Genomic DNA, 27,163 nt, shown 5'->3' with positions numbered 1-27,163 from the left:
TTCAATTTTTGAATGTTAATGTATTTTCACATTAATAAACACTAAAAGCATACAATTCAACAATCATCATCCATTATTTGCGCTTCCATTATAATTTTCAGTATTTTATGTTTTGTGTCCCTCACAATTGTCAGATTTCTTATTCTGGCCAACTCTTCCACAATGAAGTGTCCCAAAGCATCATGCGGAGATGGGACTGGTGCCTTTTCGGTTAATTTTGAGTTCAAGTTGTCTAGGACTGTATTTAATAAAGGATTACTATCACTCTTTCTCTTCCTCCAAATTTTTGGTGTCGCCGAATATGCACTGGAAGCCACTGGAGTACTAAGCACTTCAAATTCAGCACTATTGTTTACTACCACCACATCCAGATTCTGTAATGAAACATGCCATTAGTGTTCAAGAGGGCTGTTTAAGTTAGTTTAATTTCATTAATGGCTACTTTTATCAATAAAAGTAATGCTGGGAGGTTAAGATTTAATCTCGGTATTTGCAAGTTGAAATAAACTTATTTGTGTAGAAGGTTATGAACATTACCTCAAGTGAGTCTTTTAGTTACATCAGTTGTGATATCTGGGCCTTCACTGTTCGATGTACATGGCGGGCTATCAACCTAAGGGAAAAAAAAGTTTTAGTACATCAATTAGTACTTACTGTACAATAAAAAGTAAAAATGTAATTGACCTGACTTACATTACTACTCTCATAATAAAAGTTTATGATCTCAGTCCTGTTCACTTCTAGCAGAGTGTTGTCAGGCACCTTTCCAGTCCTGACAATTTCTTTAACAGTTGTGAGGCACCTCAAAATTTTCCTCATTTTAGTTGCACATTATACATCAGGTTGCTTTGAGCATGGCTGCGGAGGACAAACCAGTAACTGTATGACACACTGTCGTGTATAATATTTTATCAACATATAGCTGAAATTGTTCCCTGCAGATCTAATAATCTGATGTTCAATGATATGTGACTGATGACTTACAAGGATGCTAATAAACTGAACTGGCTACACAAATACTGAAGTGCTTTATTCTACGGTGTTTTCATTAAATGTTTTATTATAGCAACTGGAATTTATTTCAACATTAAATGGATCACAAGTACACATATTTCAAAAGAGAATTTCCAAATTGATGATCTTTATTGATAACGTATTTGGTTACTATGCATTGACAATATTAAATATCATTATCCATCTCAACAACCACTTTTATCACAAATGTTGCCCAAAACTTTACTGAAATCAAGTTTTCATGCCATGTACAATTACTCAACATAGTTCTGCTCTAGTTTTCTATTATTCACAGTGATTGATATTAAGCTGCTATCTGGTCTCGTTACATGTCAATGAAGGTGTGTTACTAAGCAAAGGTGATCAAGAATAAGCTGTTTTTGTAAGCAGGCAACACGAATATTATACTGCCCGATCCACCGAACTGTGAGCTTTCTCTACACAATTTACAGCTAAGACATATCAAATTACTTCAGAACAATGAAAAATGGAATGCACATCAATGTTTAGTGTCCAGTGGTAAGTAAACGGTAATTGTAGGGGTGTCATCTTGTTATTGAAGCAATTTTTTTTAAAACATAAGTAATGAGTGAAATAAAGCCCAGAAGTAACAAAAATAATTGTGCAACTATAAGGAAATAAATTTCATGTAAGCTGGAGACCAATTAAGTGGTTAAAAGTAATATGTAACTGGCCAGTGATGGGTCAAACTGCCTATCCAGTAAAAGAACCTCAACAAAAACTGAACACCATTGACCATCAGTGTGTGTTAATAGTTATAGGTAGCAGAAATGGTATATACGATTGTGTACTTTTTTGATTACTCTGGTCTTGCATTGGGAGAGAGCATTCATAATTTTGACAAGACTTGGTACACAACTTTCACTATACCTTAATCAGCACAGTTTACTTGAACAACGAAATATAAAAAGTACAGGGAGAGTTGGTAATGATGTTACCAACTTTGATAGATGATGGAGGGAGGAAAAGGTATCAGTTTGGCCCTAGTCGAGAAACAGCAAAGCTGTAAGTCATAAACGAAAATTGTTCTCATACCTCTGACAGAGCATCTCTTGTATTGTAATCTCTTTGCTTTCTTTATTTCTGGGACATCGTAATACAGACCAAACAAATTAAAAAAAAAAAAAAAAAATGCAGTAAACATGGGCTCGGAAGTGCACACCTTAAGAGCTATAAACACTTGTTCTTGTTTGCTACATGAAACATCTCTTCTACTGATTAAGTGATCATGGTATGTGCTTTAGGACCCATATTTACCAGATATTTTTTTTTCCTTGCCTTTGTCCATACTACTTCCTCCCAAAATATGGTAGGCAAAAACCTTGCAGTCGAAAATGCCATTTTCAAAGACATCAGAGTGATTTCCACTTATAACTTCTGACTGTCATTTCTGGAAAAGGATCCCTTACTCCAAATAGATACATCTTCATCATCACAGAAACAACTGGAATATACTGTTAAGTATTTTCCTCCCAAAGAAGAAGATCTAGGAGTATTTACACATTCAGTGTTAAGTGATGCTGACATCGATGTTGGTGGCATCGAGTCATCCAAAACGGCTAACACTGTAGAAGACCCTGTGGATTCCCCATCAGATTATAAGTGGGCTTTGCGGCTGAGAGACATCCGCACACTATTTAACTTTTAACATACCAGAATACTTTCTTCCCATTGCTGCCAAACCAAACAGGGAACTGCCTAGTTGCTGGAAGAAAGCACAGGGTACAATGTGTACATACTATCCCATGGAGTAAAATACATCATCGACAACATGTTTTATTCGCTTTAACCTCACCACATTACCCACGATATTTAACACTGAGCAGGTATATTGAATACATATGTAGTCGTGTATCTGACTCCTGTAGCCTTCAAGTATTCTCACTTGTTGGTTATGGTCCTGGTATTACATTAACATGTTGCAGATTAAAAAGAAAGGCATATGTAGTTGAATTAGGTGTTGGGCTACACTGCAAACCAATCTCTAACCACACATTTTGCCTGCATTCACCAGTGTCAGCTCCATGAACTTGCAATGAAATTGTTGTTGTTCTTGTGGTCTTCAGTCCTGAGACTGGTTTGATGCAGCTCTCCATGCTACTCTATCCTGTGCAAGCTGCTTCATCTCCAAGTACCTACTGCAGCCTACATCCTTCTGAATCTGCTTAGTGTATTCATCTCTTGGTCTCCCTCTACGATTTTTACCCTCCACGCTGCCCTCAATAATAAATTGGTGATCCCTTGATGCCTCAGAACATGTCCTACCAACCGATCCCTTCTTCTAGTCAAGTTTTGCCACAAACTCCTCTTCTCCCCAATTCTATTCAACACCACCTCATTAGTTATGTGATCTACCCACCTAATCTTCAGCATTCTTCTGTAGCACCACATTTCGAAAGCTTCTACTCTCTTCTTGTCTAAGCTATTTATCGTACACATTTCACTTCCATACAGGGCTACACTCCATACAAATACTTTCAGAAACGACTTCCTGACATTTAAATCAATACTCGATGTTAACAAATTTCTCTTCTTAAGAAACGCTTTCCTTGCCGTTGCCAGTCTACATTTTATATCCTCTCTACTTCGACCATCATCAGTTATTTTGCTCCCCAAATAGCAAAACTCGTTTACTACTTTAAGTGTCTCATTTCCTAATCTAATACCCTCAACATTACCCGACTTAATTCGACTACATTCAATTATCCTCGTTTTGCTTTTGTTGATGTTCATCCTATATCCTCCTTTCAAAGCACTGTCCATTCCGTTCAACTGCTCTTCCAAGTCCTTTGCTGTCTCTGACAGAATTACAATGTCATCGGCGAACCTCAAAGTTTTTATTTCTTCTCCATGGATTTTAATACCTACTCCGAACTTTTCTTTTGTTTCCTTTACTGCTTTCTCAATATACAGATTTAATAACATCCGGGATAGGCTACAACCCTGTCTCACTCCCTTCCCAACCACTGCTTTCCTTTCATACCCCTCGACTCTTATAACTGCCATTTGCTTTCTGTACAAATTGTAAATAGCCTTTCGCTCTCTGTATTTTACCCCTGCCACCTTCATAATTTGAAAGAGAGTATTCCAATCAACATTGTCAAAAGAAATCTTTCTTCTAAGGTAAGTCGTAGGGTCAGTATTGCCTCACGTGTTCCAACATTTCCATGGAATCCAAACTGATCTTTCCTGAGGTTGGCTTCTACCAGATTTTCCATTCGTCTGTAAAGAATTCATGTTAGTATTTTGCAGCTGTGACTTATTAAACTGATTGTTCAGTAATTTTCACATCTGTCAACGCCTGCTCTCTTTGGGATTGGGATTATATTCTTCTTGAAGTCTGAGGGTATTTCGCCTGTCTCGTACATCTTGCTCACCAGATGGTAGAGTTTTGTCAGGACTGGCTCTCCCAAGGCTGTCAGTAGTTCTAATGGAATGTTGTCTACTCCTGGGGCCTTGTTTCGACTCAGGCCTTTCAGTGCTCTGTCAAACTCTTCACGCAGTATCGTATCTCCCATTTCATCTTCATCTACATCCTCTTCCATTTCCAGAATATTGTCCTCAAGTACATCGCCCTTGTATAGACCCTCTATATACTCCTTCCACCTTTCTGCTTTCCCTTCTTTGCTTAGAACTGGGTTTGCATCTGAGCTCTTGATATTCATGCAAGTGGTTTTTTTTCTCCAAAGGTCTCTTTAATTTTCCTGTAGGCAGTATCTATCTTACCCCTAGTGAGACAAGCCTCTACATCCTTACATTTGTCCTCTAGGCATCCCTGCTTAGCCATTTTGCACTTCCTGTCGATCTCATTTTTGAGACGTTTGTATTCCGTTTTGCCTGCTTCATTTACTGCATTTTTATATTTTCTCCTTTCATCAATTAAATTCAATATTTCTTCTGTTACCCAAGGATTTGTACTAACCCTTGTCTTTTTACCTACTTGATCCTCTGCTGCCTTCACTAATTCATCCCTCAGAGCTACCCATTCTTCTACTACTGTATTTCTTTCCCCCCATTCCTGTCAATTGTTCCCTTATGCTCTCCCTGAAACTCTGTACAACCTTTGGTTTAGTCAGTTTATCCAGGTTCCATCTCCTTAAATTCCCACCTTTTTGCCGTTTCTTCAGTTTTAATCTACAGTTCATAACCAATAGATTGTGGTCAGAGTCCACATCTGCCCCTGGAAATGTCTTACAAATTTAAAACCTGGTTCCTAAATCTTTGTCTTACCATTATATAATCTATCTGATACCTTCTAGTATCTCTAGGCTTCTTCCATGTATACAACCTTCTTTCATGATTCTTGAACCAAGTGTTAGCTATGATTAAGTTATGCTCTGTGCAAAAATCCACCAGACGACTTCCTCTTTCATTTCTTAGCCCCAATCCATATTCACCCACTATGTTTCCTTCTCTACCTTTTCCTACTCTCGAATTCCAGTCACCCATGACTATTAAATTTTCGTCTCCCTTCACTACCTGAATAATTTCTTTTATCTCATCATACATTTCATCAATTTCTTCATCATCTGCAGAACTAGTTGGCATATAGACTTGTACTACTGTAGTAGGCATGGGCTTTGTGTCTATCTTGGCCACAACAATGCGTTCACTATGCTGTTTGTAGTAGCTTACCCGCACTCCAATTTTTTTTAAATTCATTATTAAACCGACTCCTGCATTACCCCTAATTGATTTTGTATTTATAGCCCTGTAGTCACCTGACCAGTAGTCTTGTTCCTCCTGCCACGGTACTTCACTAATTCCCACTATATCTAACTTTAACCTATCCATTTCCGTTTTTAAATTTTCTAACCAACCTGCCCGATTAAGGGATCTGACATTTCATGCTCCGATCCGTAGAATGCCAGTTTTCTTTCTCCTGATAATGACGTCCTCCCGAGTAGTCCCCGCCCGGAGATCCAAAAGGGGGACTATTTTACCTCCGGAATATTTTACCCAAGAGGACGCCATCATCATTCAACCATACAGTAAAGATGCATGCCATCGGGAAAAATTACGGGTGTAGTTTCCCCTAGCTTTCAGCCGTTCGCAGTACCAGCACAGCAAGGCCATTTTGGTTAGTGTTACAAGGCCAGATCAGTCAATCATCCAGACTGTTGCCCCTGCAACTGCTGAAAAGGCTGCTGCCCCTCTTCAGGAACCACACGTTTGTCTGGCCTCTCAACAGATACCCCTCCGTTGTGGTTGCACCTACGGTACGGCTATCTGTATCGCTGAGGCACGCAAGCCTCCCCACCAACGGCAAGGTCCATGGGTCGTGGGGGGACAATGAAATTGGCACCACATAATCCAACCCAGACCTCAGGCTATGTTACATATTAGTACGCCAACACAACCAAGAAATCATAGAAGTGGGTGGTAGGTTCAAACCACCCTAATACTATATTTAATATACTTCAAATTTGTACCCAATTAATTTTGTATCCTAGTTTTTCAACAGAATCGGTTTGGGGTCCAGCTGAGATACTGCTGGTCAAATTCATCCAAAAATGTCTGGATGTTTTCAAGCAGCTACAATGAAGAACTTTTATTCCTATTCAGATGCAAATGCTGCAGTAATGCTATTACAATATCTCCAAACTTGGGTTCAACACGGACGGTCAGCGCACGTCATTCACAAGCAGTTTGTGAGGTCGGGTCAACCTGACTGGTCCTGGTTGGCAGCTGCACAACTACAGAAACTGCAGCCTGTGAGATTTTTTACATCCCAATACCTGGAATGCCAAATTTCAAGTTACATGTAAATGCGGCCTTATTATTAACACTAACAACTGATTGGGTTTTCTGTAACATCATTGCAATTTTGCAAACATTATTTATGACATTGAGTGATTTTCAAGTAGTAGTTTGTAGTGAACAAGAGTCCTCAATGTGTAACCCCTTGACTTTGCACAACTTTGCTGATAATAATAAAATTCATTCTGCAATCTGTCACTGTGCATACATACAGTATCATCAGTTACTAATTAAAGTCTAATAGTGACATTTGTCTAGAATCAAAATTTACATGGTTGCTGCTACTGAGGCCTCACTTACATATTCAAAGACAAATGATAACATAAAGATTACTATAAAACTTGCTTTTCAGTCCCGAGATCACTGTACAATGTTTCCTCAGTTATCCAAAATAAGCATTTTAAAATACCATCAAACATCTAATGTTAGTAAAGAAATCACAATTTTTATTCCACACCTTGTACACAATAGAATTATGCATGACCTGCAGCTGTCTTATTTTCAAATTTAATTACATTGCTAATATTTACTGTCAAGTAAACTTCACTCCTCTGAAGCATATTAAAGGAAGCATTAAAAAGAACCCACATCAAATCAGGTTGAGTTCAGTACTATGCAAAGATATCATTTCCCACGAGTGGAGCATTACAAATTTCTGTAAATTTCTAACAAATTAAATTGGAACTGTGCCACATGCCCTTTATAAATTTTAACATAACATAAATTATTTTTATTCATGGATCACACTTCACAAGTATACAGGGTTGTCCATTGATCATGACCGGGCCAAATATCTCATGTAATAACCTTCAAATGAAAAAACTACAAAGAACAAAACTCATCTAGCTTGAAGGGGGAAACCAGATGGCATTATGGTTGGCCCACTAGATGGTGCTGCCATACGTTAAACGGATATCAACTGCATTTTTTTAAAATAGGAACCCCCATTTTTTATTACATGTTCATGTAGTACGTAAAGAAATATTAATGTTTTAGTTGGACCACTTTTTTCGCTTTGTGATAGATGGTGCTGTAATAGTCACAGACATATGGCTCACAATTTTGGACGAACAGTTGGTAACAGGTATGTTTTTTAAATTAAAATACAGTACATAGGTACGTTTGAACATTTTATTTCGGTTGTTCCAATGTGATACATGTACCTTTGTGAACTTATCATTTCTGAGAACGCATGCTGTTACAGCGTGATTACCTGTAAATACCACATTAATGCAATAAATGCTTAAAATGATGTCCATCAACCTCAATGCATTTGGCAATACGTGTAACGACATTCCTCTCAACAGTGAGTAGTTTGCCTTCCGTAATGTTCGCACATGCATTGACAATGCGCTGACGCGTGTTGTCAGGCGTTGTCGGTGGATCACGATAGCGAATATCCTTCAACTTTCCCCACAGAAAGAAGTCCACGGATGTCAGATCCAGTGAATGTGCGGGCCACGTTATGGTGCTTTGACGACCAATCTACCTGTCATGAAATATACTATTCAATACCACTTCAACCGCACGTGAGCTATGTGCCAGACATCCATCTTGTTGGAAGTACATCTCCATTCTGTCATGCAGTGAAACATCTTGTAGTAACATCAGTAGGACATTACGTAGGAAATCAGCATACATTGCATCATTTAGATTGCCATCGATAAAATGGGGGCCAATTATCCTTCCTCCCATAATGCCGCACCATACATTAACCCACCAAACTCACTGATGTTCCACTTGTCACAGCCTTCGTGGATTTTCCGCTGCCCAATAGTGCATATTATGCCGGTTTGCGTTACCGCTGTTGGTGAATGACGCTTCGTTGCTGAATAGAATGCGTGCAAAAAATCTGTCATCATCCCGTAATTTGTCTTGTGTCCAGTGGCAAAACTGTACACGACGTTCAAAGTCGTCACCATGCAATCCATGTTGCATAGAAATATGGTACGGGTGCAATCGATGTTGATGTAGCATTCTTGACACCGACGTTTTTGAGATTCCCAATTCTCGCGCATTTTGTCTGCTACTGATGTGCGAATTAGCCGCGACAGCAGCTAAAACACCTACTTGGACATCATCATTTGTTGCAGGTCATGGTTGACGTTTGACATGTGGCTGAATGCTTCTTGTTTCCTTAAATAACGTAACTATCCGGCAAACGGTCCGGACACTTGGATGATGTCGTCCAGGATACCGAGCAGCGTACATAGCACACGCAGGTTGGGCATTTTGATCACAATAGCCGTACATCAACACGATATCGACCTTTTCCGCTATTGGTAAATAGTCCGTTTTAGCACGGGTAATGTATCACGAAGCAAATACCATCTGCACTGGCAGAATGTTACGTGATACCATGTACTTATACGTTTGTGACTATTACAGCGCTATCACAAAGTGAAAAAAAGGGTCCAACTAAAAAAATTCATATTTTTGTACGTACTACACGAATCTGTAATAAAAAATGGGGGTTCCTATTTAAAAAAACGCAGCTGACATCCGTCTGACCTATGGCAGCGCCATCTAGCAGACCAACCATAGCGCCATCTAACTAAAGAAGTTGAAGTTTTTTCGTTTTATGCTTATTTCGTGAGATATTTGGCCTGGTTACTATCAATGGACCACCCTGTACACACACACACACACACACACACACACACACACACTTCCGCCTCGACTGACATCTCTGCGCAAACTCTTTGCCTGTGTGTGTGTGTGTGTGTGTGTGTGTGTGTGTTTGTGTGTGTGAGCGCGCGCGCGCGAGTGTATACCTGTCCCTTTTCCCCCCCTAAGGTAAGTCTTTCCGCTCTCGGGATTGGAATGACTCCTTACCCTCTCTCTTAAAACCCACATCCTTTCGTCTTTCCCTCTCTCCTGATGAAGCAATCGTGGGTTGCGAAAGCTTGAAATTTGTGTGTGTGTGTGTGTGTGTGTGTGTGTGTGTGTGTGTTTTTTATTGTCTCTATCAACATACGGACGCTTTCTCGTCTGATAAGTTACAGCATCTTTGTTTATATATATATAACAGATAACTTAAACAGTAACTTACAAAACAGGTTACTAAGAAAAAATTTATTGTTTCGCACAGACTGTATCTCAACACCTTTGAAAACTGTAAAATGGAAAAGCAAAGCCAGCAACTACACAGAAATAATAGCAGGGATAAGAACCTCCAGCCACAATAAGAGTATTGTCCACAAAACGTGTAAATACCACAAAGGTTTCACTACATGCTTACTACGAATCACGGATTAATGTAGGTTCTAAATTAATAAATAAGACTTGCTGAAGGAGTGAACAATGATTATCACATAAATAGCTCAACAACTAAAGTAAAGGTGATGAGGAATATTGAGTATGTTACTAGTAAGTAGTGGCTGTCATGTCTTAAAAGGGCTGAAAAATCTTGTACCACAGTAATGAGTACTTAGTATGTTGCACTGAGTCCTGCCTAAATTAAAAGTTAATATTCTGAGGAAACTCTCCAGTAAGGTGAAGTACTTTTAAATACAGAAGAAATCCTCCGGAATGAATGGAATTAAATTTGCTTTCGCAGCACTTGACATACTTTCTCTGCCAAGCATTTCTATCTGACAAACATTTCAACTCTTTAACAAATATTTAACTGGTAAAGAAGCTGATCACCAAAATAACACCACTCTCAGCATAAGCCACCACACAAGAAGTGCCAGTTCAGATTACACTATTAAACTCTCTGAAAATATGATATCTACCTGTGATATGAACTACCTTAAAGAAATACATGCTGTCATAATTAGTGTCACCGCTTTTATTCAGTCCTTAAATATATGCACTTTTATTGCACAGTGTTCAATTTTCTATTCATGTATAGTTCATTTAAATGTACAACCTGGGTGTGAATTGTAAAGTTAGATGTAAAATACATATTTCATTCGTGAAGGATTTTAAGAAATTAAATCTGCAAAAAGTAGTGTGCAATTTCAATGAATCTGGCACCACATATCTGCAGCAATTACAGCTGTTATAGACACAATGGAAAAATAAATGTACTAAATAGAGCTATTTTTCTATAACTGCCAGCTACGCTACATTCATTGAACACTTCTGGAGTTACTACCTATAAGTTGGAACTACGTTTTCCTTCACTGATAAAACATTTAATAGCTTATCTATACTCAATATTCTATTAAATATTCGGTAAAATCTTTTTCTTCATCTCAGGGCAGCAACAACAAACTTAACTTGGTCAAGTAGAAAGCACTATTACAAACTGTTGTATATGAGAATAAAAAGTTCACTAAAAATACTTACAACACTGTTCGGAATATTATACCGGCTTTCACATGGTGTCATGAAGAATGTAAATGACCGAACGACCAGACTCTCGGTCTGCATAGTGCATACGGTGCCGGATGAGCCACTACTCTCGCTCTGGCGTATTTTCAGTTCAGCGCCGCAGTGAGAGCGCAAAATTGAGAATTTTGCCTTGCAGTCATCGGTGGTAATACCTTGTAAGACTTGTGCAACTTTCGTTGCTACACGTTCCAAACTCTCTTTCCTTGCATTCTAGAAAAAATACAAGAGGTTTCAATGATAGTTCTCTACACTTTCACGTATTTACTGGTGTCTATACGCAATATGAACATACAAAGACCACAAAGAATGTTACAAATTTACCTTGTTGTCGTACAGCGGATGTTCTGCATCTATTAATACGTTTTCGTCCTGATATGAAGAAATCAGGGCAGTGATGGAATTCTTTGTCCATTGCAATTCCAAAAAGTACCACGGGATTATAAAATACAAATAATATACATATATATTGTGACAATACCAAAAAGTGGGGTTCATTTATTAACAAGTGACGATGAATACTCACTATTAGAGTTCCGCTCAAAAATTTGCTGTGTGTCTTCTGCTGGAAATCCACAAACGTAAACAAATATGACGCAACTTCAGCTTGCGTACATGTGCAGTATTCCAAATTTGACGGTGATTCTGCACTGTGCCAGCTCCTCGTAATGTAGGGGATCACCGCGAGGTGGCAGCAGCTGCCGTAGTGGCGAGCGGCCGGTCGGAGGTAATACGGAGTACCGTCGACAGAGGGTAGGTGTGAACTCTAGAAAACCGGCTGTTGCACTGCCATCTTTAGACGGCGATATGCAACAGCTGTGTTGCACGTCATTCGATTGAAGACAGTTATTTCATTTCGCATGGCTGTTTGTGTGAAATACTTTCAGATACATGCACAATACGTCAACAAATGTTTAGCTTACTATTGAATTTGCGGGTAGAAAAATTATACTCTACATTTTTATGATGAGAATGTTATACTCGTTAGCACTAGTGAAAGCCAATGATATATAGATCTCACCCGTAGACACTAACAAACGTACTTATCTTTATTAACGTCAAATTTTTGTAAGGTACGGATTGTATATTCCGTCCCTATATACGAACTGAGAAGCTCAAACTGAATATCGGTATATCAGAGGGTTGGATCCCCTCAGTCGACAACGTCAGGTTGCAACGCCTGGGCTACTCTCAGGTTGTAATCTCCGTCTTCGACGGTTGTGTCTGTCTGTCTGCCCGTCGCTTCCTGCTGTAGCTGTTCGTCCGTCTGTCCGCCTGCCTGCTCGCTGTCCGCCGCCGCCGCTGCTGCCTGCTGTCCGTCCGTCCGTCTGCCTGTTCGCCGCCGCCGCCGCCGCCGCCGCCTGCTGTCCGTCCGTCCGTCTGTTCGCCGCCGTCCGTCTGTTCGTCGCCGGTGCCCGCCGCCGCCGCCAGCCGGTGCCCGCCGCCGTTGCCGCCTGGTCGCCGTCGTCGCCGCCGTCCTGACCCTGGTCTACGCCCGTCTTCGTCTTCATCCGTCTTCGTCTTTGTCTGTCCCCAGTTTCTGTCCTTTCCTCTTCGTTCTGTTCGTTATTGTTTCTCCCTACCGTCATGTCCGCCCCCACCACTGCTGCCACCGCTATCACCACCGCCATAGTTTATACTTCCCCTTCCGTCGCCTCCACCACTATCACCTGGTGTGCCCAGTCCCACCCCCCTCCTTCCATCCCTCCTCTTCTCACTCTCCCTTCGCCCTCACTCTTTGTCGCCCCCTCTCCAGCTTCTTCCTCTCGATCTGATCCTTTCCCCCCACTCCCCCAGCCTGTCACTGCAGCTCCGGCTCGGGTGGTGGCCCGTCGGGCCACTGCCCATGCCCAGCTCTCCCCGTCGCCTTCGCCATCGCCGCCGCCGCCGCCACTGCCGTCGTCGCCGTCGCCTTCGCCTTCACCGTCACCGTCACCATCTCCGGCCCCGGGACCTGCCCCTCCCCGCCACATTCCAGTTGTTCCCATCCCCCACACCCCCTCCACAGCCGTCAAGTGCCCCAGTGGCACCCCTGCCTCCTCTGCTTCCAAAACGGCTCCGCCTCGTCCTCCTTCCCCCACCCATGATGCCATGGATGTCTCCCCGCCCGTCCCTGCCCCCTCATCCACCTCCTCTATCCCCTCCTCCTACCGCTACCTCCTCTCCCGTCCTGATCCCTCTCTCCTTGAAGCCCGGAACCTCACCCTCTTCCCTCGCCAGCATTGTCCTGGTGCCCCCATCTCCCTCCTCACTCCTCGCCGTGATTCGGTTCTCATCTCCTCCCCCAGCCCAACCCTCCACACATACCTCCTTTCCCGCATCCCTGTCACCCGCTTTAGCCCTCATGCCTCCCTTACCCCTACTCCTTCTCCATCTCCTACCCGCCAACCCCAACCCCCCCATCGCCCGCCGACCCTCACCGCCGTGATCACTCGGCTCAGCCCGTCGATCACGGAGGAGGAGGTGTTGGCGGAGCTCAAGGCCCATCCAACGCTGGAGGTGCGGGCGGTCCGCCGCATTTTCAACTCGGCCGGCCCCCCCCGCCTTATGCGGGTTTTCTCTGAGGACGCCCCCTCCATTGACCGTCTCCTGAAGGAGGGTGCCCTCCTTTTTAACCAGCGTTATAAGGTTGACCCCTCCCATTCCCCTCCTCAATCCCTGCGCTGCCAGAGGTGTCTGCACTATAACGCGCACCCCACAGCTGAGTACCGCGAGGCCCCCACCTGCCCGCATTGTTGGCAAGCGCACTTCCTCCGGCAGTGCCCTAACCTCCAATCCCCTCCTTCCTGCAATACCTGCAATCTCCCCCATCCCACCTACTCCCAAAAGTGTAAAGCCCGACCCCCTCCAACCACTCCTGAACTCACCGTCCCTGTCCGTCCCCTGGACGCCCCCACCCCTCCTGGCAATTCCCTTCGTCCCCCCCCCCCCCACCCCACCGCTGAGGACATCATCATGTTCCTTACCATCGTCCTCTAGAATGTTCATCCCTTTCAGCGCCCCCACACCCTCCAGCAGATCTCCCTTGCAGCCCGTTCCATATTCCAACTCAAGATGTATGCCACCTACTCCAACAACCAGGCCCATTTCACCTTCTCCCGCCTTGACACCCTCGTCTAAATCCCTATCATGGCGCGACAGCAACGTATCCTTTTCAACAACATCCGCTCCCTACCCACCAACAGGAACCTCTTCCTGCACACCCTTGCCACCCACCACGTGGATGCCTTCCTCCTTAATGAAACCTTCCTCCAACCCCACCACACCATTCACACTTCGCCCTACCTCCTCCACCGCTCCGATAATCCCCTCCCAATTGCGCGTGGCGGAGTTGCCATTGGTCACCACCGCCAGATCTCCGTTCGGCTCCAACCTCTCCTTCCCGACCCCACTGAACACCTGATCCTTAGTCTCTTCTTCCCCGGCCTTACCGTTACCTGCGCCACCATCTATGTCCGCCCCAACGCTCCTATTCCCTTCAACTTCCTCTCCCACGTCGATCGTACCTTCTCCTCCTATGTGATTGCCACCGACCTCAACATCCATAGTCGTTCCGCTGCCCAGTTACGGCGGTGGCATCGGTTCCTCTCCACCCTTCAAGGCGACCTCGTCCCCATCCCCCAGCATACCCGTCCCGAATCCAACTCCACTCCTGATGTTATCCTCTCCTCCCCCAACCTCCTTGGCCGCATAACAGTGGATGTCCTGGATCCTATTGGTAGCGACCATCTCCCTGTCCTCCTCACTGTTTCAGACGGTCATCGCCCTTGCCCCGACCCTCGTACTGACCCTCCCCCTCAGTTTGTCCACGACTATTCCCGTGCCGACTGGAATGCCTACCGGGATACCCTTTCCACTCAGGTCGATAGCCACCCCTTCCCCTACCACCACCCTGACGATGTCACCCATGCCGCCTCCTTTCTCCAGCAGACCTTGTCTGAGGCCGTGGAGGCCCACGTCCCTACTGTCGCCATCCACCCCCACCGTCCTACCTTACCCCCACAGGCTGTTCTCCTCCTCCGTGAATCCCGTCGTCTCTACCGTGCCTTCCTCCGCACGCGTGACCCGGACACACTACGACGCCACCGGCAACTCCAGCGACACATTCGTAATTTGCTCGCGGCTAAGAAACGCCGGGACTGGCGACAGACATGCACCCGTTTAAATGCTACCCTGCCAATCAACTCGTCCAAGTTCTGGTCGGCCTTCCATCGCCTTACCGGAACTAAACCCTCCCCCTATTATCCTATTCTCCATGATGATCACCCTTTCCCTGACACCCTTAGTAAGGCCAATCACTTTGCCTCCTACCTCTCCGATGTCTTTTCCATCCCCGATGATCCCCAGTTCGATTACTCCCTCTTCCCGGATGTCCGCGATCGAACTGACACCTCCGTCCCTCCCCTCGCCCCGGGTTTCCAGTACTTGGACAACAATGCACACACGGAACTCAATGCCCCTATCACTACACAGGATCTCATTGCTACACTCCGCACAAAACGCAACACCGCTCCTGGTCACGATCATGTCACCTACCGTCACCTTCGTGAAGCTCCTGTCTCTTTCCTCTCCACCCTGGCCAGGCTCTACAATGTAGTCCTGTCCACCGGTTACTACCCCGACCTGTGGAAAACCTCCCGTATCCTCATGTTCCTTAAACCTGGCAAACCGCCGTCTGCCGTCTCCTCCTACCGTCCCATCTGCCTTACCTCGGTCTTCAGCAAGGTCCTGGAATCTATCCTCACCCGACGCATCCACCAGCATCTCCACCAGCACCGCCTCCTTCCCGTTACCCAGTGTGGCTTTCGGCCGTCCTTCTCTTCCGACGACCTTCTCCTTCACCTCACTCATCTCCTTTCTGAACAGCTTAATTCCCGTCGCTCCGCAATCTTCCTCTCCCTGGACCTCGAACGTGCATATGACCGCGTATGGCATTCCGATCTCCTCTTCAAGCTCCAAACCTTCGCCCTTCCCATTAACTACGTCCGTCTGATCGGCTCCTTTCTCTCCCGCCGTCCTTCCTATGTCACCATCCATAACACAGATTCCTACACCTTTCTCCCCTCCGCCGGTGTGCCCCAAGGCTCCGTCCTCTCCCCCCTCCTGTATCTTTTGTACACAGCGGACATGCCGCCGCCGTCACCCCCCATCCACCTTCTCCAGTTTGCCGATGACACTGCCTTCCTTGCCCTTGCCCCCACCCTGCAACGCTCCCAACGCCTTCTCCAATCCCATCTTGACCGATTCACTGCTTGGTGTAACCAGTGGTTGCTCAAGGTCAATCCTTCGAAAACCCAGGCGATCATTGTAGGCAAAAACACCCCTTCCTTCCGCCTCCTTGATTTCTATCTCACCGTCTATGGCCGTCCCATCGCCCTCACTCCCACCCTTAAGTACCTTGGCGTCACCCTCGACCGTCGCCTCTCCTGGACTCCCCACCTCCGGACAATCCAAGCCAAGGCACGTTCCCGACTCCGTCTCCTCAAACTCCTTTCCGGCCGTACGTGGGATCTGGACCCGTCCACAATCCTCCACACCTATAAATCCCTCATCCGCCCTATCCTTTGTTATGCCCATCCAGCCTGGATCTCCGCCCTCCCTACCTTTTATAAATCCCTCCAAATCCTTGAACGCCATGCTCTCCGCCTTGCCTATCGCATCCGTCTCCCCTCCCCCATGCGGATCCTGTATGATCTCATCCCCTTCCCCCACCTCCTCCTTTTCCTTGAAAGGATACGGATCCTGTACACCTCCCGTAAACTTGGTCCTCCTCACCCGCTCGTATCCCCGATCCTCTCCCATCCCCGCCCGCTGCCGCGCCTGTATTCCCACGTCCCGCCCGGTCTCCATCTCTCCACCCTCCTTACTCTCTCCCAAGGTGGCTTCTGCCAGCTCCCCCTCCCTGATGATGTCCTCGTCCCCTCCATCTACCCCTCCTATCAACTTTGACCCTGCCCCACCCCCCACTTCCCGTGTCCTTTCCTTTCGGCACCCTCCCTCCCTTCTCTTCTCTTCCCTTCTTTTTCCATCTCCCTGTCCCCTCCCTCCATCCCTCTTCCCCCGGGCTTCTCCTCCACTTCCTCTCTCCCCCCTCTCTCCCCTGCCTGCAGCGTCTCTGCTCTCCCCTCTCGCTCTCCCCCTGCCCCTCCTCCTCCTCCTCCTCCTCCTCCTCCTCCTCTCTTGGCAGGTCCCCGGACTCACACACGCATTGTGAACATTCGCGCGCCGGAGATCATCGCCCCCGGTTTAGTGTCTGTGCCGTCGTGTTTGTGCATCAGTGTTTTTCGCCGTCCACGCTCCTTCGTTTACATGTGTCGTCTAACTCGTCAGTGTTTGTGCATAGTGCCGACAGTTTTCTTGTTTGTTTCGTCGAGTGTGAATGGCTTCATGTTTTTTAATTATTGTATCTACTGTTTTTTAAGCCGCCAGTCTGTTACTTTTCTGTCTCCATTTCACTTTTATTGTACTTCTTATGGCTGAAGAGCGGAGTACACTTGTCCGCTGCCAGCCCACCTTGTATGGGGTGTTCAAATTACAATAAAGAAAAAAAAAAAAAAAAAAAGAAACGCTAACTAATGCTACCCTACCAATCAACTCGTCCAGGTTCTGGTCAGCCTTACCAGAACTAAACCCTCCCCCTATTATCCTCTTCTCCATAATGATCAACCTTTCCCTGACTCCCTTAGTAAGGCCAATCACTTTGCCTCCTACCTCTCCGATGTATTTTCCATCCCCGATGATCCCCATTTCGATTACTCCCTCTTCCCGGATGTCCGCGATCGAACTGACACCTCTTCCCCTCCCCTCGCTCCTGGTTTCGAACACTTGGACAGCATTGCACACATGGAACTCATTGCTGCACTCCGCACAAAACGCAACACCGTCACCTTCGTGAAGCTCCTGTCTCTTTCCTCTCCACCCTGGCCAGGCTCTACAATGTAGTCCTGTCCACCGGTTACTACCCCGACCTGTGGAAAACCTCATGTTCCTTAAACCCGGCAAACCACCGTCCGCCGTCTCCTCCTACCGCCACATCAGCCTTACCTCGGTCTTCAGCAAGGTCCTGGAATCTATCCTCACCCGCCGCATCCACCAGCATCTCCGCCAGCACCGCCTCCTTCCCGTCACCCAGTGTGGCTTTCGGCCGTCCTTCTCTTCCGACGACCTTCTCCTTCACCTCACTCATCTCCTTTCCGAACAGCTTAATTACCGTCGCTCCGCAATCTTCCTCTCCCTGGACCTCGAACGTGCCTATGACCACGTATGGCATTCCGGTCTCCTCTTCAAGCTCCAAACCTTCGCCCTTCCCATTAACTACGTCCGTCTGATCAGCTCCTTTCTCTCCCGCCGTCCTTCCTATGTCACCGTCCATAACTCAGATTCCTACACCTTTTTCCCCTCTGCCGGTGTGCCCCAAGGCTCCGTCCTCTCCCCCCTTCTGTACCTTTAGTACATGGCGGACATGCCGCCGCCGTCAGCCCCCATCCACCTTCTCCAGTTTGCCGATGACACCGCCTTCCTTGCCCTTGCCCCCACCCTACAGCGCTCCCAACACCTTCTCCAATCCCATCTTCACCGGTTCACCGCTTGGTGCCACCAGTGGTTGCTCAAGGTCAATCCCTCCAAAACCCAGTCGATCATTGTAGACAAAACCACCCCTTCCTTCCGCCTCCTTGATTTCTACATCACCATCTATGGCCGTCCTGTCGCCCTCACTCCCACCCTTAAGTACCTTGGCGTCACCCTCGACCGTCGCCTCTCCTGGACTCCCCACCTCCGGACAATCCAAGCCAAGGCACGCTCCCGACTCAGTCTCCTCAAGCTCCTCTCTGGCCGTATGTGGGGTCTGGACCCCTCCACCATCCTCCACACCTATAAATCCCTCATCCGCCCTATCCTTTGTTATGCCCATCCGGCTTGGATCTCTGCCCCCACTCCCTTTTATAAATCCCTCCAAATCCTTGAACGCCATGCTCTCCGCCTCGCCTATCGCATCCGTCTCCCCTCCCCCACGCGGATCCTGTATGATCTCATCCCCTACCCCCACCTCCTCCTTTTCCTTGAAAGTATACGGATCCTGTACACCTCCCGTAAACTCGACCCTCCTCACCCGCTCGTCTCCCCGATCCTCACCCACCCCCACCCGCTGCCGCGCCTGTATTCCCATGTCCCACCTGGTCTCCATCTCTCAACCCTCCTTACCCTCTCCCAAGGTGGCTTCCGCCAGCTCCCCCTCCCTGATGATGTCCTCCTCCCCTGCATCTACCCCTCCTATCAACTTTGATCCTCCCCCCCCACCTCCTGTGTCCTTTCCTTTAGGCACCCTCCCTCCCCCCTTTCCCTTCTCTTCTCTTTCCTTTCCCCCCTCCCTCCTACCCTCTCCCCCGGGCTTCCCCTCCCCCTTCCTCCCTCCCCCTCTCTCCTTTGCCCATGGCATCTCTGCTCTCCCCTCTCCCATTTCCCCTTCCTCCTCCTCCACCTCCTCTGGGGGGCAGGTCCCCGGACTCGTACACGCTCAGTGAACATTCGCGCGCCGGAGATCATCGCCATCAGTGTTTAGTGTGTGTGCATCGTTTTGTGTTTCGTGCAGTTACAACTCAACTGTTCACATGTGCCGTCGCCATTCTCCGTGTTTTGTGCGCCGTGTCTCCAAGTGTTAGTGTTTTTTTTCATCCAACGTGAACGGCTTCTTGTTTATTGTTTTTTTGTATCTCCATTTTTTGCCCGCCGTTTTTTGTATTGTATATATCGCCTCTCTGTCCTGTTTATTGTTCCACTTAAGGCTGAAGAGCAGTGTACTATGCTCCTGACAGCCCACCTGTATAGGTGTTTAAAATTACAATAAAGGAAAAAGAAAAGACGCTAACTAAATATCAATCAGTTACTTCCGTTTTTGAAGGCAAAGTACCGTAAATAAGGGCTCTTTGCCACAATGAAACTATCAACTTATTCGATGTCTCAACATTGTTCAAAATTTGCGTTTCACTGCTTACGAACAAATTGTTAGATGCCAAAGTGGTCACGCTGGAGATGCTTGGAAGCGCGACTCATTAGATGTCCATGCAGTGGTTTACTATCATATTTGTCAGATATTCCAAATCGGCAGATGACATCGGAGTACTATTATGGAAACCACAACTGTCTTCCATAGTCAGTTCCCACAACATCCTTTCTTCCAGGAGTGCTAGTTTTGCTAGGTTCGTAGAAGAGCATTTGTGAAGTTGAGGAAGCAGGAGGCGAGATACTGGCGGAAATAAAGCTGTGAGGATGGGGCGTGGGTCGTGCTGGTGTAGCTCATATGGTAGAGCGTTTGCCTGCGAAAGGCAAAGGTCCCAAATTCCAGGAACTTTTCATATCAGCGCACACTCTGCCGCAGAGTGAAAATCTCATTCTGGAAACATCCCCCAGGCTGTGCCTATGCCATGTCTCCGTAATATCCTTTCTTCCATGAGTGCTAGTCCTGCTAGTTTCGCAGAAGAGCTTCTGTGATGTTTGGAAAGTAGGAGATGAGGTAGTGGCATAAGTAAAGATGTGAGGATGGGGGTGAGTCGTGTTTGGGTAGCTCTTGTTGTAGAGCACTTGCCCGCGTAAGGCAAGTATTTTCTTCCAGGAGTGCTGCTTCTGCTAGGTTCAAAATTTTAATTTTATTTTCTTCTTAATATCAGTGATTTCCCTTTTACAACACTGATTAGTTAGAATATAATCTACAAACAGTAACAAAGATGTATTATAATCATCAGTGCTTTCGACAGAGACACACATTAACTTTAGACTGTTGAAACCCGATTTTCTTCAAGAAACTGTCAAATGTACAGTTCCAAATTCTTGGTGCTTGCTTCAGTCCTTATAAAGCATTATTGAGTTTGGAAACGAGTCCTTACTTGATCTTTATACCTTGAGGAACTCTCATATAAATTTCTTCAGTCAGTTCTCCATGCAGGAATGCAGTGAGTACATCCATTAGTTCCATACACAAATCATGTTCATTCACCATACTGAGAGAGGTTTTCACTGCTGTGTGTGTCACACGACAGAAGCATATGTCTTCTCATAGCCATATCCTTTTACCAGAGCACAACTAAATGTGCCTTATAACTTTCAATATTTCCAGATGCATCCTTTTTTTTTACTTTGTACACTGTCAATGGCTCTTTTATTTGCTGCAAACAATGAGTAAGTCCAACTTCCATTAGATGACAGACTGTTCAACTTTTCCTTTATTGTTTTTTTCCATTCTTCTTTATTGTGCTGACCCTTCACATGTTCAAAATTCTGAGCAAAGTTTTCCATAAAAGCTTCTGCATTCAGAGTTAAAACTGCATAACCCTCAAAGTACGTAGGCTTTCTTGTCATTCTATTGTTTTCCTGCAAAGGTTCTGTATCCTTCACTTCTTCAAGTCAAGGGCTCACAGTTACCTTCAACAGTTTGTTCAGTTTCCTCAGAGTTAGTTTTATTCTAGTGTCATTGTTGTCTGCTATATTGTGTGTTATATTGTCCATCTGAACCTCCTTCTTCAATATCCAGTTATCACTACTTTCACCTTCAAATAGAAACCTATCTTCTTCAAAAATTATATCTATTACAAATACAATCTTGTGTTGTTAGGGAGACCATAACCTGTAACCATTTGGGCAACATCGAGTCATGAAACATTTTAATGACCTGATATCAAACTTACTTGCCAATAGTTTCATTGGAATGTCAAGATGTGTGACAAACAAAAACACACAATTTCTTCAGATTTGGCTTCCTTTCGTACCACAGCATTGCTGGAATTTTCCATCTAAAGCACAGATCATAGAGCACTTCTCTGTGAACGTCAAAGATCCGGAGTTCGAGTCTGATCAATCAACACCCGTATCAACAGCAAACTGAAATATTTTACTGCTGTCATTGCTTATGTTTAGGTCATTTACATAGAGTAAGAACAGAACAGGACCCATTACCGATCCTTGTGGCACTCCATATTTTACAGTTAGTAGCTTGGAATTATATTTCCTAATGACATTGTCCCTTTCTTGATCTATTTCCACATATTGTTCCCTGTTCTTAAGATAAGAGCTGAGCCAGTTGTTAGCTGTTCCCATAATGCCAAGATTTTCTAGCTTGTGTAGCAATTTGTCATGATTTATGGTGTCAAATGCCTTTGACAAATCTAAAAATATGCCCATGGTAAGTTTTTTGCTGTCTAATGCTATCAGTGCCTCTATTAGAAAGGCGTGACTCCAGATTCGGTTGAGTGGTTTGCTCTAAATCCATGTTGAGATTCTGACAGAGAGCCATTTACCTCTAAGAAGTCTGTTAGCCTCTTATTGGAAAACCTTTCTAATATTTTTGAGAAAACAGACAGAAGAGCCAGTGGTCTGTAGTTGGAAATATCATCTTTGTTTCCTTTCTTGTATAATGTCTTTACTATTGCCATTTTCAAACATGTAGGAAAAGTTCCTGTAGCTAAAGATAGGTTACATAGTGTGAAGACATCTTATTTTGCAATATATATATATATATATATATATATATATATATATATATATATATATCTTGTTTTTTTTCTGTCTGTTCATATATCTTTGATGTTGTAACGCATTTCTTTTTCTTTTGTCCTGTAATACAGAGATAAAAGTTGTTGTCTAGATGTAATATGTAACTGGTAATTATTTCTTTTTTGTAAGTAGATAAATATGTTTAGAGTTTATTGATTGTGGAAAGCTTTAATTTTTTTGTGTTTATCATTTACTGTAAAAAGTTTGGTAGAAAATAGTTGTGTGAAGATATATGTAATTTACTTTGATGTTGTACAAACTGTGGGCGAGAATATTGAGAAAGAGAGAGGAATATCGATAGTCGATCCAACAAAGGGAATTTGTGTTGTTGGATAGCGAGAGAGGCGTACACGTTTTACTGTGGGAGTTGTGACTTTTACGAACTGGTGAAGATTGAGTTTAGTGATGTACGTTTTGAATGACTGTTTTATACCAGTACGTGGTATGATAATAGTGAGTGTAGAAACTGGGCGAAGTAAATACTTAGACTGTGCCGCGAGATGAAGCAACAATGACATTGCAACCGAGAATGGGCTGTATTGTAGCTCTGTGTCTGTGAATTGAACTGCACTTGTATTTTGACTGTGTTTTCGTACACTCAAGTACTGTGAACTTACATATTTATTCGCGTTTCGCTGAACTGTCGGTCGCCCCTAATCAGTAACAGTCGTAATGAACTTATGCAAACTGTCTGTGAGTACATTCCCGCTCAGGACGGTTTTTCGCGATCGCGGCAGTCATAATACGAATTGACTTTTTATAGAACTCGCCGTCGGCATGTTTTATAAACTGTGTGTGGCATAAGTAAACTTAAATTGTGTGTGCCAGAAACATTAATATTGTGCACATACAGGCATCTGTAACAACAATTACAGCGACCAATCTGTGGCCTGCAAAACGCCACTGTGATCAGATTTGCAGCTTAATGAATACCACCGCCCGCCCGATTACGAGGAAAAATCATCAGCTGCAGTCACACGACCGTGGGAGCAGATCTCAGCGTTTCACCAGGACCAGCCAGCTGCCGTCGATATCGCGACCATCGTCACAACACACAACATAAGATTTAAAAGCAGCGCTCTCCTCTGAAAGACTCAAAATTATTGCAAACAATTTTAATTTCCTTTTGGCTGACATACACGTAACATTTGTCTTCTTTATTATAAAAGTGTTCCCCACGAAGTGGTGTGTTCTATGTAGACATTGTTGACTTTCATTAGCAGTAGCCATTTCCCTTGTAATTATTTCCATTTTCATTTTTTTTACATTTTAAATCCGCTGCCGCTGCATGTGTATTTTTTTATAACTTTTGGAGGGTATGTGTTTAAATTCGTGTGCCGTAGCATTTAGCAGAAGTATTGAACTGCTTTGCTACTTGGACAAGGGCGCCCGCCATTAATTTCGTAAACGTCGACCAATGACAGTGAAGCTCGCTTGCTATTGGTGCTAACATTCTATAGTGGGTAATTCAAAGGTGGGTAGCTGTCAAACAACACGGGTTGTGATTACTTTGAATGAGAGTCGTGTAAAATTGTGGGTTCATCACTCAACTTTCGTATTCTTTTGTTTATTGATGTTAGAAACAATTTCTTTTGTCAGTGTCCTTAAATCTTACTTAATGTGGTTATTCTATGCTAAACTGGGATAAATGCACGGTCAGATATTGTGTTGGGAAGTAAAATTTGGAGAAACGTCTATTTAGATACGACTTGATTTGGACTTTTCGGGTATTTTGGCGATACTTAGTGACAGGGTAGAATCGCAGTTGTCACAATAAGTGGGTTAAGGACTCAGTAATCAAGTCCCCACACTTCTTTATAAGGAAATCAGGTATATCATCTACACCTGCAGAGCGTTTCATTTTGATACTTTTTATTGTAACCTGTACTACTTCTACATTTGTTGGGTACAGAAACATTGATCTGCTTGAGACTTTTTTCCCTGTTTCTGTATGCTGTTTTCTATTAGAAGTCGTTGTATTAGTTTCTCTGTTACATTTATAAAACAGTTATTAAACATATTAGCTACTTCCTGTGGGTTATCAATGTTTTCCAAGCCAGCCTTTAATACTATATTATTAACTCTAATTTTGTAAGATTTGGTTTCTTTTTTTACAACTTGCCAGATTGCTTTGGTTCTGTTTGAAGCATCTTCTATGGATTTGTCATTGTCTCGTTTCTTTGCCTCCTTTATTATTTTACTTAAGAGAGATTTATATTTTTTAAAGTAGCTATCAAACTCCTGAGTTGTGTTGTAGCTTCTTGCAATATTGTGAAGGTACCGTTTTCTAGCACAAGATTTCCTTATACCACTCGTAATCCACTTGTTGCTTTTAGTGGCTTGCGTTGTTTTGGCTTTCAATGGAAAAGCAAGATCAAAATAATATTTAAAAATATTCATGAATGTCTGAAACTTATCAGAAATATTTTCTGTACTATACACTATCTCCCATGATTCTCATTGGAGATAATTCTGGAATGTTTGTACTGCAGTATTACTGAAAGTTCTGGTCATGTGTGTAGTCTCCCTCATATAATTATAAGATGGATTAGTGTTTACACAAAAGCTTATAGCGTGTGCATGATGGTCTGCCAGTCCAGCTTTAATTACAACTGATTTATATTTTGTTTTGGAGCTTATTATTATTTGGTCTATGGTAGTGCTAGAATGATTCATTTCACGTGTAGGAGTGTGGACTGTATTCTCCGAATTATTGGCTGTTAATATGTTCATCACCTCAGATTTTGAATTGCTTCACTTATTAAAGTCTACATTTAGGTCTCCACATATGAACTGTTTTTCGATTTGTTACTACTTTATTTAGTGAAGTATCAAGCCGAGTATTGAATTTTTTTAGGTGGGTATCTGGAGATCTATATAAACATATTACAATTAACTTGAATGCTGGAATATCTATGCCTGATATTTCAAAACCTTCCTCAGTGTTTAAGGATTCAACATTGTCTAAGTTATTGAATTCGATATCTTTCTTTATGTACATGCAGTTCCCTCCACGTGTAAACTTATTTCTACAAGTTTGTGCTGCTAACACATAATCCGTTATTTTCACTGTCTTTAACTCATTTTCTTTCAGCTAGTGTTCCGTTAATCACAGTATATTAACGTATCTGAGTTCACTTGATAGAAAGATTTCAAGCTCTCTTACTTTATCCCTAAGTGACTGTATATTCTGATGAAGAAGAGTGACCTGGAAAGATTTTAGGTTTGACCACTTACCTTTGTTCCTGAATTTAAATTGTGTGAGAAATCTTCATTCTCATCTAGAAGTGTGAGTTGGTTTTTCCCATTGGTCATAAGAAAATGTCCTGATGGTGAAAAGGGGCAGTTCTCCATCTCTCTGGTCATTTTACTTGTGTGGCCGAAGTTGAGGTGGTTTCTGTTTTTGCTGCAAGGACTGCTACTGGAGGTGGTGTTGGTAGGTGCACTAGTTATCCTAATTTGGTCTTGAGGCTTTTTGGGAATAAAAAATCTTGTAGATGACATGGTCGCCTTACATTTCTTCTCACTGGAATTGCTGTACTTCCTCCTGTTGCTTGGGTGGTAGTAGTTGATTGTTGGTGTTCACTGATACATGTAAAATTAGATGTCCTTGGTGATGCTTCTGAGACTGGATCTGCTGATGTCCTTAGTGGGTCTCCTGTAGGGACTGCTTCTGGTTTCCAGTGCTCAGTTCTTCTTGTTGTATCTTAAATATCTTCGGGTGTGGAACTCGGTTCTGCCGCTTTTTTTGGGTTAGATGCTTTTGCCGGTATCACAGCCCGGTTTAGTCGACGGTATTTTTGTATCGCTGTGTCTTCTTTGAGTGATAAAGGTGTAGTACAGTTATTTTTTTGCGCCACCTCATTTATCTTTCATAACTATCGAGTTGGATAAGTCCGTTTCTGCAGCTGATTTTTCTTGTGTTTTCACTGTCATATTTGCTGAAAGGTCTTCACACTGTATGTATGTTAGAGCCGGTATTTGCAGATCAGCACTGACTGCTAGTTGTAAATGTCTATATAATTTCTCTTTGCCTTCCATTCGCAAGTGAAGTCTGTGCTTTGTATAGTCGCTTCTACTGAGGAATGTATTGACGTTCCCTACCATTGCATGCTCATATGTGAATTAAAGTTGCAATAATTCAATAACTGTAACAATTCAATTACATTTGCTTTATTATTTAAATGTAAATATTATATAATGGTCATACCTGAGCCTTCGGACTGTATAATTTATGATTCAACATGCTGAACAATATGAATGATGAGCTCTGCAGGTTTCTTTGGATTCACACACATTCAAATGAAGCACTCTCGAGAGAACTTATCCTATCCTATCCAAACATCATTTCAACGATAACCATTGTGTAGGCACATGTTTCAGAACAAGGGCGTACCCAGGATCTGAACTGGAGGGGGGGGGGCCGGGGGGCAGGTCATACTAGTCTCTGGAAACAAGGACTCGAGACAACATACAGCACTTCTTA

General features: G+C 43.9%; 1 protein-coding gene across 1 annotated transcript; it reads right to left on the bottom strand.

Moving 5' to 3' along the window:
• On the bottom strand, positions 1-26,181 carry LOC126426450 (uncharacterized). Its single transcript, XM_050088365.1, has 6 exons — positions 25,915-26,181; positions 11,660-11,899; positions 11,458-11,538; positions 11,092-11,346; positions 538-613; positions 1-374 (listed from the first exon to the last, which is right to left on the bottom strand). The coding sequence occupies exons 1-5, from the start codon at positions 26,179-26,181 to the stop codon at positions 539-541; spliced, it is 918 nt and encodes a 305-aa protein (XP_049944322.1). The 3' UTR covers positions 1-374; position 538.
• Between the last annotated feature and the right edge of the window lie 982 nt (positions 26,182-27,163).

Source organism: Schistocerca serialis, chromosome 11 (genome assembly GCF_023864345.2).
Source record: "Schistocerca serialis cubense isolate TAMUIC-IGC-003099 chromosome 11, iqSchSeri2.2, whole genome shotgun sequence".
Lineage (NCBI taxonomy): Eukaryota > Metazoa > Arthropoda > Insecta > Orthoptera > Acrididae > Schistocerca > Schistocerca serialis.
This window is presented reverse-complemented; position numbering and strand designations above follow the sequence as displayed.